Source organism: Panthera uncia, chromosome C2 (assembly GCF_023721935.1).
Source record: "Panthera uncia isolate 11264 chromosome C2, Puncia_PCG_1.0, whole genome shotgun sequence".
Classification (NCBI taxonomy): Eukaryota; Metazoa; Chordata; class Mammalia; order Carnivora; family Felidae; genus Panthera; species Panthera uncia.
Genome location: NC_064810.1, coordinates 96271766 through 96288220, shown reverse-complemented (window position 1 = coordinate 96288220; position 16455 = coordinate 96271766). Strand labels below are relative to the sequence as shown.

Sequence of the window (16455 nt, the reverse complement as noted above, 5' to 3'; positions counted from 1 at the left end):
GTTTTTGTGTCATACTAGAATGACAAGTGTTATGTCTGCTTTATTTTGGGTCTTCTTTTTTCTCTTTTGGCAGCAACTTTTGAAGCTACCAGAACTTGTGTGAATTTCAAAAACCCTAACCGAAACAAAACGAAACATAACAAAACAAAACAGTAATTACCAAAGCAAAACACGGATTCCAGGCTCAATTAATGCTATGGCCATCAAATGTATGCTCTTACTGATGACATAATTGTTTAAAATATAATTCAACCATCCAATATTACTTTAAATGCAATCATGTTCTAACCTATAATAGGTTCTAGAGACACAATTATAACTGTTCGTTTTTAAAATTCACCAAATTTTACTAATATTGTGTGTAATATAGATCAGCATTTGACATACAATAAATCGTTTGGAAGAAAAAGCCCTTGAACTTACAATTTCACTGATTTTTATTAGTCTGCCAATCTTGAAATATCAGAAACATTAACAATCAAATCTCCAGCACCGGGGACAAGTAATCACTTGGTCACTTTTTTCAGCTGTTTGCTTTACTCTGGGTACCAAATGGAAAACGTAATGAACAAATGATCATTATCATTAGGCACTCTTTGATTATGGGAGTGTGATGACGTGTTGCCGGTCAAGAAAATCCTCTTCCTCCTCCTCCTCCTCCGTGCTGCTTTCAGAAAGTGTCAGCAAAGACTGAATTTCAGTATCTTTTTCAGAAGAGCTGGAAATACATTAAAAGATCAATACACAATATACAGAACCAGGTTTCAACTCTTCATTCATCTTCTGATCAATACTACATGCATTGAAGTCATTGGAGGCAGGCAGATGTGAGGGGGCTGTCTCCGACCGGGGCCATAATTTTCAATGTGCCCAATATACCAAGCCTCCTTTTAATGAGAAATTCTCATCATTCTCCCTCTCCCGAGAAATAAAGCCACAGTGGAACCAAGGGGAGACGATTTTATGCTCTCTGGTTGTGTCTTTCACTGATGATTCAGAAGGCACTTCAGAAACTTGCCGAGCCTCAGGTCATCATTAAGAACATTCATCATTACATTGGCTGTGCAATAGAATCCCAACGAATAGACTGCCAAATAAATCACCTCTTTTGCGTACTGTAAATTAGGACTATGTGGATAGCCAATCAAGATATGCCAAAACCAAACTTAATGGCAGCAATTATTTAGTTATTTTATCTTGTTACATTTTACTGTGGAGACGAACTGGTAGAAAGTCTAGTATACAGGTGTCAGGTCTAGGGAAGGAAGTAGTGTGGGGGAGCAGAAAGGAGTTTGTGTAATTCAGATTTTTTTTGTCCAAGTTATCTAGAATTTCAGCCCATGCTATGCCACTAAATAATATAAAATACTTCATCCTGTGATAGGTATCTTTTTGGATTCTTTTTTATGACCCACAGAGGCTAAATCAGCAAGTTCCTAAACTCTGATCTGTGGGCTAGGGCAGATCTGACTGAGATAAAAATTTTCACTGGTCTAAGAAGGGAAAATAAGGACAAGGTAAGGACTTTTTCATGACATTTTTAATTTTAAAGAACTGCTTTATTCTGTTTGTGCCCCTTATATTTTTAGTATTAAATGTCCTTTCTTTTATGAAATGATGCCGAGGGTATGTGGTAGGTTTAGTTACTTTGTTTTAAAAGAGCTTTTTAGGGAAAAAATGGCAACTTTATATTGATCTCTCTTTTTAAAAATGGAAGTGGTGTTAGAAATGCAAAAATCCAAGGGCCACAGCTAAATGATTTTCTCCTTTAGAAAGATGGAATAATAATGGACTCTTGATTCCCTTTTAATGCAATATTAGACTTCAAACCAATCAAAGGAATTTACAGTTCAAGGGACTTTCTATTTTACATTTATCTTAATCCTTCTACAAGGATCCTTCCTCCCTTTTCAAGAAATTCCAGCACGTCAGTAATAGACTGACATGATAAACTACTTTTTTGAAGCATTTATTAGTATAACCTATGTTCTTTACAAACTGATCAACCCTAAATGTTTTTCATGTGAGGAAAGAATGAAATGACTTAATTTAAAATATGCTATCATTAACAATCTTGACCTAATTTCAAGAAAGAATCTTCTCGACATTCTATTCTAAAAGTTTTATTCACATTGAGTAAGATTCTATTAGTGCAAATTGTTTGAATTTATTAAGTTAATTAACGCAAGTAAAGCAACTGTTTTTCAATATAAGAAGAAATGCTGAAGGATTATAAAATTCCCAATATCTTTTCGTTTTTCTGACATACATTGTCCAGCAGAGAATTATCTCTTCACATTAAAGCAACAACTTCATAAGCCTTCTACTAAATCCTGATAATACGTCGACCAAGGACCCAAACATTTTACAGAGAATGGCCATATAAAGCACCCACGTGAGTGCAATCTTTTTTCATATAGTAAGGATAACTATTTGGGGCTTGTCAAAAATTTCACCATGTATGCTGTCATTACATATGAGCTGCCGGCTTAACCTACCTCTGTTCCTCAACTCCCCAGAGGCCTCCGGCACTTGAGCTTTTAAGGAAATCTCCAGTAGTCTGACTTATGTCCAGCAAGTGGTTGTTGAAGGCTGGTAACTCTTCTGAGGTTAGACTGTAAAGTTTTTCTGAAGGATCTGAAACATTTTATGTCAGCACATAAATTCAAGACACAAACACAGCATATGGTGCTGAAAGTTTACCCAGCATAAACTATAAGCATTACAAAGAAGGTCAGTACAGATTTTTAATCACCTCAATTTTCTAGTATATGCGGGATGAGCAAAATATGAAGGAAGTTTGCTCTAAGCTTCTAAATTAGGGCATGGGTATCAAGTCACCTTAATCAGATGGATTATGTTTTTGTTTTTGTTTTTTTTGGGGGGGGGATTGCCCCAATTTGTTTTTAATTTATTGAGATATAATTGACATGTAACATGGTGTAATTTTAAGTTGTACAATATGTTGATTGGAACATTTATATATTGCAAAATGATTACCACCATAGTGTTAGCTAACACATTTAAGAGCTACTCTCTTAGCAACCTTCAGGTATCTAATATTATTAGCTATAATCACCATGCTGCACATTACATTGCAGAATTTGTTCATCTTTTAACCAAAAGTTTACACTGTTTGACCAATATTTCCCCATTTTTTCCACCCCCTAGCCCCTGGTAACCACTATTCTAGTCTCTGTCTCTGTGAGTTTGGGTTTTTTAGATTCCATATGTAAGTGATATTATATAGTATTTGTCTTTCTCTGAGTTATTTCAACTAACCTAATTGATTTTTTAAAATATACTACACTTAAGAAAGTGTTAAATGTCCTGAGAATTTACAAAATTGCAAAGAAAGTCACAGGATCCTCTTTTAAGGCTAGAATATCGTGCAACTCCTCAATTTGCCAGAACGTTAAACACCTTATTGTTTATTTTTGTCTTCTAAGAAATAAAAGCTTTACCCCCATACAGTCTGAGGTGAAGGTTACTTTTGGCAAAGCTACCCTTTCTTTTGCTGCTTCCTTTCTTTTCTGCTACCCTTTCTACTTTCTGCTTTGTTTGGATAGATAATAACCATTTGTATGTGAAAGGGGAGAAGACTTAAATCTTTTACATGAAGCAGGCCTATGATTTAGCTCATGTAAGGGCAAACAGTGCAAGTTAAATAAGCAAATGCATAAGCAAACAGATTTTATATAAACTACCAAAAAGTACAAAAATAAGTATGATTGCTGTATTAGAAAGACCATGATGCCTTCTTTTTGTCATTGATGAAGTTGGAAGAGCCATCTAACTTTTACCTAAGGTTATGGTAGCATGACTTTTAAAACTGTTAAAATTACCGGGTGCTACTTTTCCCCTTACTCTGATGAAAGTGCAAGCAAATATTCTCCTGATCACAAGGACCACACTCCAAACTATGTGTAACATTCACCTGGACTGAGAGAATTATTCTATGGTTATGATTACGATTATTTCTTGGATAGTATTTACTTGAAGTTTTTGAGCAAGCAGACATTCCCCTGCTGGAAGAAACTTCGATTATTCCTGCTGCAAGACAGTCCTCAATACCTTTACAACTGGAAATGTCCTTAAAATTATTTAGCCCAGTGACTTTCAAATTATGATACCTGGAGAAATACAGTAGTCTTGGGGCTGAGGCTCCTGTTCCACAACCCCAAAATCATCAAAATGGCTTTACTCGGTCTGATTTAAATTTGGAGCTCTGTAGAAGACTAATTTTGAGAAAAACAAAAAGATTCTTCAGCTAGAATTTTTATTCCCTCCCCAGTTGTTGGAGATTAGGAAACCGAAGGTCCCCGAGACACTGGTTGCTTGTTGGAAGTCACACAACCAGAGAAGAAATGCAACTAGCCCTAAGCTCTTCTAGCTCAGCAACGTCAGAAATCTCTATATCTCAGAATCTCATTCTTTAGCGTGGACTTCTATTTTCTCTTCTCTTTTTCCACAAGGTAAAAAAGACAGGTATGCAGAGCACCCTCACTTGCCCCAGTGATAGGGACTGTTACCCGTGAGAAAGCAATCAATTCAGGATTTGCAACTGGTGCAACTACAGAACTGAAACCCAGTAACGACTCTTAGATCTAAAGAACACCACCAGGAGAGGTACCCGACGTCTGCAGGGCAGTTCAGTCCTGACTGAGCAGAGCTAATTCGGATGGTGTAGATAGAATGGGCCTACTTTTATATAATTGTTCATTCTCAAAATGATATTTCCAAGCACCATGTGAAGTTAAGAGGGGCAAAGGTGACATCACCTGATTTTCAGGGCAGGGAAAAATAAAACTGCCTATGAAAACTCTATTGTGGGTTAGTGTTAAATCTAAAAGATCAATTATACAAAAACCTAAGATTTTCTAATATAAAACCAGGGAAGACTGGATTGACATTTATAGTGGAAATTCAGCTGTTATAAATTTACTTTATAACTGTCTAGAAAGTGGACTATTGAGGAATGGATTGAAGTTAAGCCTTTTTCTATCCCTGGAGTAATAGTGTATGTTCTCTGATCATTGAAGAACCTCTTAAATTCGATAATAAAGAATGGCAAAGGGGAAAAAAATGACTAAATATAAAGTTTTAAGGTGTATTTCTAAAACTCAAGTCATTTAAAATATACACGTAAAACTTTATTCTACAGGGAAACGAACATTTAGATGAGTAAAAGAAATGAAGGAAAGAAAAGTGGGAACAAAGAGACAGGATAAAAACTTCAAAGAATAGACACAAAGCAGACAGGTTACGTTCCTATAAGGAACCCAAATCACCACCACCACCACCATCTAAAGGACTATTAGCAGAGATACCAGTGACATCCCCGTGTTTAGGAGGCTGTGACAACCAGGACACTTACCCTGTAACCTGTGAGCCCCCTCCCCAAACCTTCAGACTTTGGTTTTTCTCTCTCCATCTCTTCCCTTCTGCCATTGTGTCTCGCCTTGTTTATCCCTTCTTACCTTCTTCCTTTTACCTTCTCCCTGCCCACACCCTCTGCCTCTTATGTGGTCACAATACTGATTAGGAGTAAGGATTTGACATTAGTTAAGTGCACTGTGGTAGGGTGGTGAGACAAAGGAATGTGGGGCAGACTTGCCCAGGTTCGCGCCTGGGCTCTTCTGAGCACCCAAGGGAGACCCTGGGTAGTTATTACGTCACCTAGAGCCTCAGTTACTGTATCCACGAAGGGGAGATTAAAAATCATACCTGCTTCATTTGTCTTCACAGAGTTGTTATAAAGATCAAATGAAGCAAAATTACATATAAAAACAAGTAGTGATTATTACTCATTGAATGGCTTCATATTCCTTATGTCAGAATTTTAAAAAATATGTTGACTTTCATTTATAGGTGGCACTCATTTTTTTTCTTGAAATTGAAAGGTGACCCAAAGCAAAAAGATTGCCATTCCAGTCCATCTTAACCTCTCTTTACAAGGGTTACTTACTTAATCTGCTAACTATAAACCCTGATTAGCCCCCATACAGTGTAATATCTTACTTGATGGTCAACTTATGAACAGAGGTTCCAATTATTCACTATCTCACTATTTTTTTCTCCAACAGTATAGCTACATCAGTTAGTATCAGGTAGATTTTTAGTCTTTCTTATTTAAGAAAATTACTTTCCTCTTTTTAATTGCTTGGCTCAGTTAACTACTGTGGACTTATACAAACATAGGATTGCCATGGGAATTTAAGTCTTAAAGTACAAACCCTTAAACCACAAGTCAGAATAAGTTTGAACAAATGAATTATTTTTAACTAATGAAAACATGACTGCCTTAATGTGCATTATTACTGATACTTTCTCATACTGCATATCTTCTGATGTTTCCCAAATTTCTTCAGGCTATGACAATATTCAAAAGTTGACAAAGTGACTTGGCAAGTAAGTTATATGGTCATGTTGAACCTACTAAGGAAGTGATGATAGCTTTATTTACAAAGATATTTGTGGAGGAAATAATTATATGGAATGAGCTAAAGCTATCACCCTCACGGTGGCCAGAAGAAAACATCATTGTAGAATGAAAACAGCTTTTAGATGTTTTTGACTAAAAATTAGACTTACCAAGAGAACCTTACCTATATTGTATGTGGAAAGTACCAACCACTGGTTCCTTAAACAATTTAAGTTTCTTTTTCAGGATTTACTATGTGCTAAGCAATTAACTCTTAAGAGAGAATGTGTGTGTGTGTATGTGTGTGTATGTAGAGAGAGAGAAAGAGAAAGAAATTTTTCATAAATATAATATTTAATATATCATTAAATTCAATCATTGAACAATTTTATGATAGGGCCTATTGTAGCCATCTTTCATACACAGAAACTGATGCAAAGTGAGATTGTGAAAGTCATATGCCCAATGTCATGAAGCTAGGAGGTAGAGGTTTCAAATTTCAAAACCAGGCTCCTGGACCCAGAGCCTGGCTCAAAACTGCCTGGCTTTCCTGCCCCCATCTCCTGATTCAGCAGGAAGTTGGTCTGCAACCTGTACACCTGCCCTCTACCCCCGCCCGCCCATTCGCCTGCCCTGCCTGCTTCTGAAAGGGCTCTCATATCAGCCACAGCAATCTGAATGGGGAAACATTTCACTGAATATAGTTATTCGCTGCCTTTTCTTCTCCCAGTTGCCTGGCGCAGTTGTTTTCCATAGAACTTAGAGGAAATGGATGTATCCTAGAGCTAAGAGAAAACAAGTCACGTTTGCTGCTCACAAAATGTCAGCTTTCACAGGGATGTGAACACATTTACATTTGTATAAGAGTCAAATTGTGTAGCTGTGCGTCTGTGCAACCAAACCTCATATGGAGTTTTTCCAGGCTGCACCATAAGTAGTGAAATGTGGGTGGAATTTTTCTGCCCATTGATGCTAAACAGAATACAAAAGCCTTGTACAGAAACCGTGAATTTTCTGGAATAGCAGCTGATGACACCACAGCATCTATCACCTCACTGACTGTTTTGTTGGGTCTGATGTGCCACCCTCTTCCTTCCTAAGCTCCAGGTGAATGTCTCCAAAGCTGTGCACTCATCCAAAGCCAATCTTCCCAAACATAAAGAGAGCTGTCCATGGGTCAAGTGTGTGTAAGTGATTTAGTTCTGCTCCTGGACCATCAGCAAAGCCCTGGTGGTTCACAGGCCACGCAGTGTATGCTGCCTTCATATACGAAAAGTTATGCACTCTAGTGAAAATACTGGCATCAGTGTATGGAAAAATGAGTGGCAGAGGGAAAAAGTGAAGTATGTAAGAACAAAAGTGATAAAGGAAATAGGGAAGCTGGTGGTTAGAAACAAACACAAGAGACTACTGCTTGTTAAGTCTGGTGTTTCATTTGTAAATAGTGGAACTCACCAATTTATCAAAATAAGAAACCCTTCATTTTCTGATTAAAAGCTGAACGGTTATCCTTTTAGATCTAGTTCAGGCCTGTCATGCTTCATTTTAGAATTCGTCTTTAACGTGAGAATTACCTCCAAGGAGACTTACATTTGATTTTTAGTATTTTAGAGGAAGGCAAATGGATTGGGTACAGGTGGATCACAGACTCTCATCCCCCAACCCATAATTAAATGAATAGGAAAAGCAGAAGAACTAAACTAAAATAAAATCATAAAAGGAATCGGACAAAGAAAGGAATGTAAGTCCACATAATAAATTTCAACAAGGGACAACCAAATAAAGACTCTCTGTGGTGTAGCTGGGTGCCACTGCCATCTATTCACTTTCTTCCCCAGCCAATATGAACACTAAACTAGTAACAGGAAAAGGAGAGTCATCGAAAGCACTGACAAGTCTCACCAATACCACACCAATTTGGAGAAAAGTAGGTGAAGGGGAAAGAAGAAGAAATAATTTGAAATATTTGTAAAACCCCTAAGTACCCACTGGAAGATCTTAGCAGAGGCAAGAAAATTACAAACCTGCAGGTGTCCCCACAGGGACAGAACACAGCTGAAACCAGGTGCAATGAAATTTAACGTAATCAAGAAGAAGACTAGCGAGCCCAGGCCTTCCAATAAAGGAGGATAAGCTCCCCAGCCCTTCATCGATCCTCCCATGCCTTTGAGCTGGCAAGATACAGAAAACAATGCAATAACCAATACACAAATAGTAGCTCCAAAGAGAAGACTGACATACCTTGGTACAGGTGGACAGCATTTTAGGGAAAATGTAATCTCACTATATCAGAAAAGAACATATGAGTAAAGCTGCCCACAATAAGTATGAACACATAAGATACAAAGAAATGACAGCAAGTAGCTATGCAGATGAACAAACTAGAATCCAAGAATCCATGGCATGCAAAGAATGATTAAATAAAAGATCAATCTGGTAGAAAACAGATCAAGACCATAAGAAAATTCCCCCATGAGTCCTTTAGCTACAAAAGAAAGAATGAAAATGATATATATTTTTTAAAGTGTAAAACTGGGGCACCTGAGTGGCTCAGTCGGTTAAGCATCCAACTCCTGATTTTGGCTCATGAGTTGGGGCCCTGCACTGAGCTTGTGCTGTCAGTGCAGAGCCTGCTTTGGATTTTCTCTCTCCCTCTCTTTCTGCCCTTCCCCAGCTCATGCTCTCTTTCTCTCAAAAATAAATAAATTTAAGAACAGTGTAAAACTGTTAAGGAGCCAGTCTAACATGGTGGTGTAAGGAGACCCTGAACTCACCTCCTCCCATGAACTCACTGAATGTACAGCTACACAATTCCTCCCAAAGAACTGAGGGCTGAATGAAGAGCTTTTGCACAATAAATAAGAGGGAGACCACACACAGAAGGGCAGGAGATAGGGATATAGTCACGAAGGGAACCCCATACCCAGTGTGGCAACCTGCAGTGGGGAGGAATATCTCTGAGGGGTCCATGTACATACTCTCTCACCTTGGGACACATGGAAAAATAGTGGTTTAAAGGGCAATTTGACTGCAAGTGAAAGAAATCTATTTACTAACCTTAGTGCATCTAAATGGTGGGAAACTTCTAGAAATCACTCTGGGGTTGAAAGGACCAGCAAGTGCCATTTTTTTAACGTTTATTTATTTTGAGAGAGAGAGCACACATACGTGGGGGATGGGTGGAGAGAAGGAGAGACAGAATCCCAAGGAGGCTCCATGTTGTCAGCGCAGAGCCCAATGCAGAGCTTGAACCCACAAACCATGAGATCTTGACCTGAGCCAAGATCAAGTGTCAGACACTTAACTGACTGAGCCAACCAGGTGCCCTGAAAGTGCCATTTTTTATGTCCCCCCTCCACCTTGATAGCACAGACAAAAGCAAGGTCCAGGTACTATAGTTGGCCTGCTCGAACTGACCCAACAAGCCCGGGCCCCTAGCTTAGAACAGCTGCAGCCATTTCCCCAAGACAACCCCACCGTGGTACACCCTGGGCCAACTCCACTCATGGGTATGGAAGAAATGCACCTCAACATAAGAAAGATCGTATATGACAAACCCAAATGTTAACATTATACTCAACCATGAAAAGCTTAAGATCAGAACAAGGATGCCCACTGTTACCACTTTTATTGAACTTTCATGTTTCATTCAACATATTCAACATTGGAAGTCCTAATCACAGCAAATAGGCAAGAAAAAGAAAAAAAAAGTCACCCACATTGGAAAGGAAGAAGTAAAATGCTCACTATTTGCAGATGGCATGACACTGAATATAGAAGAACCAGGATTCAACCAAAAAACTCTAAGAACTAATAAATGAATTCAGTATAGTCACAGGATACAAAATTAATATACAGAAATCAGTTGCATTTCTATACATAGTAAAAAGATATCGAAAAGAGAAATAAAAAATAACCCCCATTTACAATTTCATCAAAAAGAATAAAGTACCTAGAAATAAATTTAAGGAGGTGAAAGACCTGTATTCTGAAAACTGTAGGATACTTATGGAAGAAGACAGCATAAATAAATGGAAAGATACAACATGCTCATGGATTAGAAGAATAAATATTGCTAAAATGTCCACTCTACCCAAAGCAATCCAAAGATTCAATGCAATCTCCATAAAAATACCAATGGAATATTTATAAAACTAGAACAAAGAATCCTAAAATTTGTATGGAACCACAAAAGATCCCAGATAGCCAAAGCATCTTGAGAGAAAAGAACAATGCTTCAGGTGTCACACCTTTTGATTTCAAACTACACTACAAAGCATGGAAACAATAGATCAATAGAATAGAACAGAAAGCTTAACATATACATGGTTAATTGAACTATGACAAAAAAGACAAGAATATACAATGGGGAAAAGACAGTCTCTACAATAAATGGTACTGGGCAGACAGCTACACACAGAAGAATGAAACTGCACCACTATCTTATACCACATATAAAAATAGATTAAAAATGGATTAAAGACCGGGGCGCCTGGGTGGCTCAGTCGGTTGAGCGGCCGACTTCGGCTCAGGTCATGATCTCGCAGTCCGTGAGTTCGAGCCCCGCGTCGGGCTCTGGGCTGACGGCTCGGAGCCTGGAGCCTGTTTCAGATTCTGTGTCTCCCTCTCTCTCTGACCTGCCCCCGTTCATGCTCTGTCTCTCTCTGTCTCAAAAATAAATAAACGTTAAAAAAAAAATGGATTAAAGACTTGAATGTTAACACCTAAAATCATAAGGCTCATACAAGAAACCATAGGCAGTAAACTCTTTTACGCTGGTCTTGGCAATATATTTTTGGACTAGTATCCTCAGGCAAGGGCAAGAAAAGCTAAAATAAACAAATGAGATTATATCAAACTAAATGGCATTTGTACAGCAAAGGAAACCATTAACAAAATGGAAAGGCAACCTACTGAATGGGAGAAGAATATTTGCAAGTCATACAGCCAATAATGGATTAATATTCAAACTACAAAAAGAACTTACACAACTTAGTATCAAAAAAGCAAACAACATGGGTGGCTTAGTTAATCATCCAGCTCTTGGTTTTGGCTCAGGTCATGATCTCATAGTTCGTGGGATGGAGCCCTGCATCAGGCTCTGTGCTGACAGTGTAGAGCCTGCTTGGAATTCTCTGTCTGCCTCTCCCTCTGCTCCTTTCCCACTCTCTTTCTCATAAACAAACAAACAAACATTTTTTAATTAAAAAAAAAAAGCAATGCATTTAAAAAATGAGCAGGCCTGAACAGACATTTCTCAGAAGACAAACAGAAGGACAACAATCACATGAAACGATATGCTCCATATCACTAACCATCAGGTAAAGGCAAACCAAAACCACAATGATATACCACCCATCAGATTGGTTATTATCAAAAAGACAAAAAAAAAACAAAACAAGTGTTGGTGGGGACATGGAAAAAAGGAAACCCTCGGACACTGTTGGTAAGAATGTAAATTGGAGCAGCTACTATGGAAAACAATATGGAGGTTCCTCAAAAAAAGTAAAAATATAACTACCATACAATCCAGCAATTCCATTTCTGGATATTTACCCGAATAAAATGAGAACACCAGTTCAAAGAGATTATCTGCACCAATATGTTCATTGCATTATTGCAATTATTTACCATATTTATTTACAAATATTTATTGCACCATTATTTACAATAGCCAGGATATAGAAGCAACCTGAGTGTCCATGAATATATGAATGCATAAAGATGTGAGATACACACACACACACACACACACATGCACACACACCAGAATATTACTCAGCCATAAAAAAAGGAATGAAACCTTGCCATTTACGACAACATGGAGGGCAAATACCACATGATTTCGCTTATATGTGGAATCTAAAAAAAACAAAACAAATGCATAAAACAAAACAGAAACAGTTTCATAGATATAGGAAACAAACTGTTGGTTACCAGAGAGGAAAGGAGTGGGAGGAGTGAGCTAAACATGTGAAGGGGATTAAGAGGTACAAACTTCCAGTTATAAAATAAACAAGTCATAGAGATATAATGTACTGCATAGGGGATATAGTCAATAATGTTGTAATAACTGTGTGTGGTGACAGATGATGGTAAGTGAACTTACTATGGGGATTATTTCATAATGTATAAACACACTGAATCACTATTATGTACCACTGAAACTAAAAGGTTATGGTAAGTCAATCACATTTCAATTAAAAATTAATTAATTAAAAACAGCAAAACTAATCTCAAAGATCAAACGTCATGTCAGATGTTAACAAGAAAAAAATTTTTCAATGATCACCTGTTCCTGGATAGGATCCGATACCAGAAAAAAACAAGCTATAATGAACACTACTGAGACAAGTTTTAAAAATTAGATAGGCACTGTGGACTAGAGTAGAGGATCATATTGTATCAATGTTAAATTTCCTGATTTTTGATCATTGTATTATGATCCTTGAAAAAATGTCCTGTTCGTGGGTAACACACACTGACTGATGTATTTTTTTACACTCAAGTATTTTTTTGATCAAGGCTCATAATGTTTATAACCTCCTCTCAAATGATTCACAAAAAAGTACAGTGTGCGTGTGTGTGTGTGTGTATACATATATCCAAATAGCGCAAAAGACAAGTAGTGAACTCGTTAAAGAGTATACAGTAATTCCTTCTACTATTCTCTCTCCTTTTTAAATTTTTTAATATTTATTTTTGAGAGAGAGAGAGAGAGAGAGAGAGAGAGAGAGAGAGAGAAGACAGAGCATGAGTGGGGGTGGGGAAGTAAGAGAGGGAGACACAGAACGTGAAGCAGGCTCCAGGCTCTGAACTGTCAGCACAGAGCCTGATGCGGGGCTTGAACTCATGAACCATGAGATCATGACCTCAGCTGAAGTCAGACACTCAACTGACTGAGCCACCCAAGAGCCCCTCCTTGTACTATTCTCGCATTCTTGAAAATTTTCCATAAGTTTATAATACATCAAAGTAAAAATTTACAAAAAGAAATCAAAGAATACCTTTAGAAAGCTAATGTATTAAATCAGTCAATAAAGAACGGATTATAACTGTAGCTGAAAATTAAAATCCCGACATAGAAGACAAGCTGAAGGTAAAGTAGTAAATGCAAAGGAAAATAAAACTGGTTAAAAGAGTTGACGAAAATGTAAGTAAATACATTGTACAAAGAAGATCCAACACAGACAAAATAGGTTCGTCAGCAGGATAATCCCATATGGAACAGAAAAGCAATTCAAATATACAACAGCAGAAAATATCTCTGAAAATAAGGAGCAATTTTTCTACAGATAGAAAGAGAGCCCACTGCTTTAAGAAATGCTGAATTATTGATATTGAAACACATTTCTGGTCCCGTTATTGAATTTCAAAGATTAAGAAAAAATTCTTCAAACATCCATTCAGGAAAGAAGCCTGTCACATGCAAGAGAGAGAGTGAGGAAAAAAATAAAGGTGACCTCAAACTACTTCATAACAGAATTCAGACACAGATAACAATGAGTCAGCATATACAAGGTTTACAAGAAAAATGCCCCAACTATATTACCTTCAGTCAATTTGCCGTTTAAATATAAAGGAAGCACTCATTCTCAAACATGAAAGAACTTGAGTAATAGAGCTACAATTAAATTCAACCAAACAAAAGCAAATGGAAAAACTGTGCTAAGTACTAACTTGCATCAAAATGAGGCACAGAAGACAGTGGAGAAATGTCTACTAAATGCAGAGGGAAAAAAGTGTGATCCACTAGATTAATCTAGCTAATTTGCCATTCAGCCGTAAAGATGAAACAAATTCTCAAGAATGTCACAATCGAATCTTCTAGAGCTGAATCAAAATAAAAGGCTCAAGGGGTGCCTGGGTGGCTCAGTCGGTTAAGTGTCCAACTTCAGCTTAGGTCATGATCTCACAGTTCATGGGTTTGAACCTCCAGTTGGGCTCTGTGCTGACAGAGCGGAGCCTGGAGCCTGCTTCAGATTCTGTGTCTCCCTCTCTCTCTGCCCCTCCCCTACTCATGCTCGCTCTCTCTTTCTCTCTCTCTCTCTCTCTCTCTCTGAAAAATAAAATAAAACATTAAAAAATATATTTAAAATAAAGGCTCAAAATTGGAAAGCCAAAATAAAAATGCTGGTACTGATCATCTAATCTTTATGAATTTTCACTAAGAAAAAGGAAATAAAAGGAAACCTTAAAAAAATGAAAAATTGTAACTATAATAGCAATATATTCAATAGTATTTATAATCACATGTGGCTAAAAAACACAACAAATAAGTCCTCATCTTTATTATAGGGATTTCATCATTATTGTATAAAACTAAATCATAGATAATTATAAATGGTCTTGATTGCTTACTATTTCTTTTTTACCTTTTTCTTAATTTTTAAAGGGATATTTACATAAAAGTACAAGACAGACTATATAAAATTGCCAATATCCCACTGTTTCTTGTCTACAAAAAGCAATTTCATATAGTTCAACTTAATATTTTTGTGATGAAAAAGTACCTGAAATCTATAATTTCCATTAGTTTCATTTCTATTTATCTTTTGTTTAATTGAGTAAATATGTAACCATTTAAAAATACGTAGAGCCTAAATTTATTTTTTATAAAATGACTACTGTCTTTCCTTCAATCTATTCATCCTTCTAACTATGTATTTTTATATGTATACTCATGACATAAGCAGATGTTTAAAATATTAATATTTGCTCATCAAATAAGATGGTTGTTTTCATATAAAGGATTTCATATTAAGGATTAAGGATTAAGATTTTGTGAGGATTTTGGCTTCCCTTTTAGTATTTTTTGGTATTTCTTGAATTTTTCAAAGCCAAGATATGTTCTTTTTATGCAAATAGAAAAGTTTTTATTCTGAGGTGAACAGAGGAGGATATCACTAAAAACCAACCAAACAAACAAACAAACAAACACAAAACCAAAAAGCAAGCACATGTGGAAGTTTCTGGCCTGCTTCTTGGATGTGCGGCAGGAACAACTGCATGAACAACTTCCTGATGAAAAGAGGACTGATTCCCCTGGGGTCTGTTACTGAACCAGACCCTTGTATGTTCACGAATATGGTTATGATTTGCTAGACTACAATCACTGAGATTTTAGGAAAGGGAATGCAGCAGTCTAATTTCTCCTCAAACTGGTATGCCAATCAGCAGCACTGGCATCAAATGGGTACTGGTCAGATGTGCAGAATCCTGGGCCCCATCCCAGAATCTGCATTTCAGTGCATTGGCACTGAAGCTTGCCAAATACTGCTTTAAAAGATCTAACAGCTCAATCCTCCAACAAGGGTGTTGGGCAGTAGCTTTAATAAAGCTACAGAGATTAGCCACTCAGCAGGTTTGTAGAAAGAAGAAAAAATATATATTTCGTCCACATGAAGTTCCTTATGCCACATTTTTTTTTAAACAGAGACAGAGCATGAGCAGAGGAGTGGCAGAGAGAGAGGGAGACACAGAATTTGAAGCAGGCTCCAGGCTCTGAGCTGTCAGCACAGAGCTCAACGCAGGGCTTGAACTCATGAACCACAAAATCGACCTGAGCCGAAGTTGGACACGTAACCAACTGAGCCACCCAGGAGCCCCTCCTTATTCCATTTTAACTGTGTATTATGTAGGCTAAGGGGGCCATCTCTGGTGTGGGCATCCACCCATTTGGTAACATTCTCAGGGAGATGTCAGGGGATATCCAAGGAAACAAATACAAAGGTTAACAGTTATATGAGGGAAAAAGGGAAAGCCTTGTTTTCTTGGAGGATGTTATAAAGAATCAAGCAGAGGGGCGCCTGGGTGGCTCAGTCGGTTGAGCGTCCGGCTTCGGCTCAGGTCATGATCTCACAGTCTGTGAGTTCTAGCCCAGCGTCGGGCTCTGGGCTGACAGCTCAGAGCCTGGAGCCTGCTTCGGATTCTGTGTCTCCCTCTCTCTCTGCCCCTCCCCTGCTCATGCTCTGCCTCTCTCTGTCTCAAAAATAAATAAAAACATTAAAAAAAATTAAAAAAAAAAAAAG

The 16455-nt window shown here is 37.6% G+C and overlaps 1 protein-coding gene across 2 annotated transcripts in view; it reads right to left on the bottom strand.

The window, feature by feature from the left end:
• Window positions 1-419: 419 nt before the first annotated feature.
• Window positions 420-16455, bottom strand: part of ZBBX (zinc finger B-box domain containing) — a 129129-nt gene continuing 113093 nt past the window's right edge. For both annotated transcript variants that reach the window (XM_049628595.1, XM_049628596.1), the window contains 2 exons: window positions 2499-2637; window positions 420-718 (listed from right to left, as the gene is read on the bottom strand). In XM_049628595.1, coding sequence (XP_049484552.1) covers window positions 601-718; window positions 2499-2637 — 257 coding nt within the window. In that variant the 3' untranslated portion in view covers window positions 420-600. The remainder of the gene's footprint in view (window positions 719-2498; window positions 2638-16455) is intronic.